At 61.8% G+C, this 3886-nt stretch overlaps 1 protein-coding gene across 1 annotated transcript in view; it reads right to left on the bottom strand.

Moving 5' to 3' along the window:
• SARDH (sarcosine dehydrogenase) overlaps window positions 1-3886 on the bottom strand; it is a 74221-nt gene that overhangs the window by 68779 nt on the left and 1556 nt on the right. Inside the window, exons 2-4 of the mRNA XM_006164266.3 lie at window positions 2493-2853; window positions 1517-1695; window positions 790-969 (exon numbers count right to left, since the gene is read on the bottom strand). Coding sequence (XP_006164328.1) covers window positions 790-969; window positions 1517-1695; window positions 2493-2823 — 690 coding nt within the window. The 5' untranslated portion in view covers window positions 2824-2853. The remainder of the gene's footprint in view (window positions 1-789; window positions 970-1516; window positions 1696-2492; window positions 2854-3886) is intronic.

Here is a 3886-nt window from a genome sequence, read left to right as displayed (position 1 = left end):
CACTAAAATATCAACCCTTCTGGGTTATTTTCATTATTTTATTTTTACTTGTCTATTTTTAAATTTTTTTAAAGAATTATTTTATTTATTATTATTATTTTTTAATTTGACTAGAGAGAGTGAGGGGGAAAGTGAGAAGGCAAGCCACCAGGTCCAGGACTTGAACCATGGTCGGCCGGCCATATGGGAGTCTAGCACCTTAATCACCATGCCACCTGCCGGCCCTTTACCTTTTTGATTTTTCACTATAGTTCTGTGTAGTTCTGTGTGTAAATAAGACAAATGAAGATAAAAATTACAACAAGGATGGGGCCACCATGTGGCATGGGGGTTGGGGCACTGGACTCCCACGAGGCTGACGGCAGTTTGAGTCCTAGACCCGGTGGTTTGAAACTCACAGTGGGCACGTGTGCCTGTGTGCCAAAGTCCCAGGGGGAGAATGGAGGAGGGGATTGTGGGGTGGCCATCTTTTCCAGAGGGTGATTCCTCACTTCCTCTCTTTGTATCTCTCTCTCTCTCTCGGCATACGTGCCCTGTAGCAAAACCCTAAAAAACAAAACAAGAAAAAAAAAAAAACTACTTGAAAGCATTCTGAGAGGGTTTGCAGTGCCAGGCCAGGCCCCCAGGGCAGGTGTGGGAATGCTGGTGTCCAAGCAGATCCGAGGCACAGACCGCCCCTTGCAGGAGGAGGTCAGAAGGTTCAGGGAGGCTCTAGCTGGACGGAGGATGCGCAGCTCCAGTAACGGAGCTCCCCACTCTCACACAGCAGGGGTGGGCCGGGGGCAGTACCTGTGCTCCTCGGGCAGTAGCTGCCCGGGTGAGGGTGGTGCAGGTGCCGGCAGGGTCCATGGTGCCGTCGTGGGGCACGTACAGGGTCCCGTAGAGGTCCTCCACGTTCAGCAGTGGGTACAGAGCCTTGGTCTCTGCTGGGCTCAGCACATGGGACTCCACACCGTAGGCCTTGCCCAACTAGGGAGGCCAGGGCTGAGTTGAGCATGCGGGAGCCGGGAGGCGGCCTCCAGGCTGCTCCCTCCCCAGAGCCCGAAAGTCACCCCCAGTGGGCACCAGGGTGGGGCACAGGCTGGCATGCAGAAGCAGGCACTGGGTCAGACCTGGTCCCGACCCAGCCTACACTGCTGTGAAATGGGGTCCTAATAGCGTAGTCGTTGAGAAGGAGCATAGCCCAGTGCTGGGTACGAAGGGTTTATCACGTAAAGGTGGTAGAAAGTTTACGTAAAATAAAACAGCCCCAAGGGTCTGAGGATCAGGTCCCTCTGGGTTCCTAGTCGCACCAGCTCCAGACTGCCAGAGAGGCCACGCCTCCACCGCCTTTGATTGGCCCACAGGGGCCTGACTAGGGCTGAGCCGAGCCCATAGGAGCCATCTGGGAATTCTGAATGAAGAGTGGCAAAGTCACTCGCCCAGGTGGCCCATACAGCCAGGGTTTGTGCCAGGTCTTTGGCTCCCTCCCTGCCACGCCGCCCTAGGGGTGCTCCCGCCCCCGGGGCTCACGCACCGACATCAGCCTCTTGTACTCGTCCAGGCGCTGCCGATTGGACGCGATGAAGAGCCCCCCGTTCTGGATCCAGCCCGTGTGCAGCCCGGTCTCCTCCTCCAGCTGCTGGCTCACCACGCGCCGGGTGTGGGCCAGCAGCTCCACCTCCACGTCGCTGGGCCGCAGCTGCCATAGCAGGCCTGGAGGGGAGAGGAGGCACGCTGAGTTCCCGGGGCCGCTGCGCAGGCCGTGGGGGTGACTGGGTGGAAGCCGAGCGCCAGGGTGGGACACCGACCTCTGTGCAGCTCAAGGCCGGTGACACCACGGGCACCGTGTAGCAAGGACCTACTGCGTGCTGAGCCGGTGACGAGCCCTCAGAGCAGCCCCATGAGGCGAATGTGACTATTTCACGGATGAAATAAAGGCGCACCAGACGGCTCCTTTCGAGCCCAAGGTCCCGGTGTGTGGATGGGGCACAGGGACCCTACTGGGGCCGACCGAAGCCCAGACCCTGCTCTTCGCTGGCAAAGGCTGCCCGTCAGTCACAAAGTCTGGGAACAGGAGGCCAGAGCCGTGGTGGTGCAATGCCCAGGGTGGAGCCCAGCGAGGACAGACTGGACCACAGGGGAGAGGCAGTGGCGTTTGGGAGCCTCTCCCCACTCCATAGCCGGGGCCTCGGTTAATAGCCGGACGCTGGCTGGGCTGGGAACGTTTACACTCCAGGACGTGGCCTGCCTGGGGCCTAGCACCAGCTGGAGGGTGAAAGCCAAGGAGAGCTGCCGGGGACGGGATGCTGTGGGCGCTTCAACGCCTTCGGGGTGGTCTGGAGGCGGGCCAGGTGAGCGGTGCCTGGATCTGCCCGCCTGCAGGCCGCTGTCCTCGGCACTCCCTCCGACACAGCCCCTCTATAGGCTGCGGTTGTCACACACGCTGGCCGGCAGGACACGGCCTCCCTGTGCCCGTCCCTCCTCAGCCCCACCTGTGCCCTGGCCCCTACCTGCCGTGTGCCAGGTGGTCCCGGATGTCAGTCGCTCTCGCTCCAGCAGGACTGCCCCGCTCACACCCAGCTTGGACAGGTGGTACAGGGTCTGGCAGCCCAAGCTGCCCCCACCGATGACCACCACATCAGCCGAGCTGGGCAGGGGATGGCTGGGGCCTCGGGCCACCGCTGAGGGGCCCTCTGTCTCCTTCAGGGTCCGCTGATACGGCACATTCTTCTCAGTGGTGGGGCCGGCTGTGCTGGTCAGCAGGCGCAGCCCGAGGCCCCGGGCAGGGCTCTGGCGAGGGCACGTGGTTGCCACACGCAGGGCTAGGCTCAGTGAGGCCATGCAGATCCCTGGTTTCAGTGCTGCAGGGGGCTGGGGAGAGTCGGGGAGGGGCGGGGTGCAGAGGGACAGTGCCAGGTGAGTGCCCGGAGGAGCAGGCCCATGCCGTCCCCCCAGGGCCTTCCTCCTGCAGCCCTGGCGTGTGTTCCCTAGTCCACGCGTTCTGCACGCATGGCCCGAGGGCCTGGGATACAGTGGGCTCTGGCAGACTCAGACCCCGGTGGGGCAGTGCCCCCAGCACAGAGAGAACATGAGTGTGGGAAGTTCGGGGGTGGGCAGGGATGAGGGGGCGAGCCAGCAGGCAGGGGTGCAGAATGAGGTCTGAGGAAGGTGGGGTTACCGGAGGGCAGGCACGAGGATAGTAGGGGGCCTAAAGACAGAGGACCCAGGAGCCTGGGCCTCACAGGGCACTGAGGACCAGACTGCAGAGGATAGGAGGACGGTGGGGAAGCCGTCCCACCAGGCTTGAGAGCCCTCCGAGCCCAAGATGCGCCGGGTGGAAGCCCTTCCGAGCTGTCTGGGGCTGGGCCTGTGAGCCAGGGTGTGATGGGGCCAGCAGGCAGGAGCCCCCGGCAGGTGGCGATGGCACAGGAAGGTGGGGGCATGCCGAGGGGGAGTGGGAGGGTGGTGGCAGCAGGGAGGGAAGGAGAGGGTGGCCACAGGGTGTTGGCAGCCAGCCCAACACAGGACATGACCACTCAGCCCTGCACAAGAGTTATTTCTCTCTCAAGCCCTTTGGACCCCGAGGCAGAAGCAGGCAGAGGCTGTAGGCCCAGACCCCGCTCCTTTGTGCCACTTTGGGTTCCAGGTAGGGACTCAGAAGCTGGTTGGCAGCCCCCATACCTGTGCTCTTTCAGTGTTCTCCAGCTGGCCTTCAGGGCTCCCCTAAATCCCTCCTCCTTCAGGAAGCCCTCCCAGACTTCCCCAGCCAGAAAAATCTAATAATAAGGAGTGTGTGACAGGGAGCCTGTCTCCTTGGGGGTGGGCCCTGCCCACCATGGGGAGGGAAGGATGCCAGAGGGGCACCCGTTCTCTTTTCTGGACTCAGCAGGGAAACAGAAAGGGA

This window comes from Tupaia chinensis, unplaced genomic scaffold (genome assembly GCF_000334495.1).
Source record: "Tupaia chinensis unplaced genomic scaffold, TupChi_1.0 Scaffold143602_1, whole genome shotgun sequence".
NCBI classification, from domain to species: Eukaryota; Metazoa; Chordata; class Mammalia; order Scandentia; family Tupaiidae; genus Tupaia; species Tupaia belangeri.
Note: the sequence above shows the minus strand (reverse complement) of the source record. Positions and strands in the feature narration are given on the sequence as shown.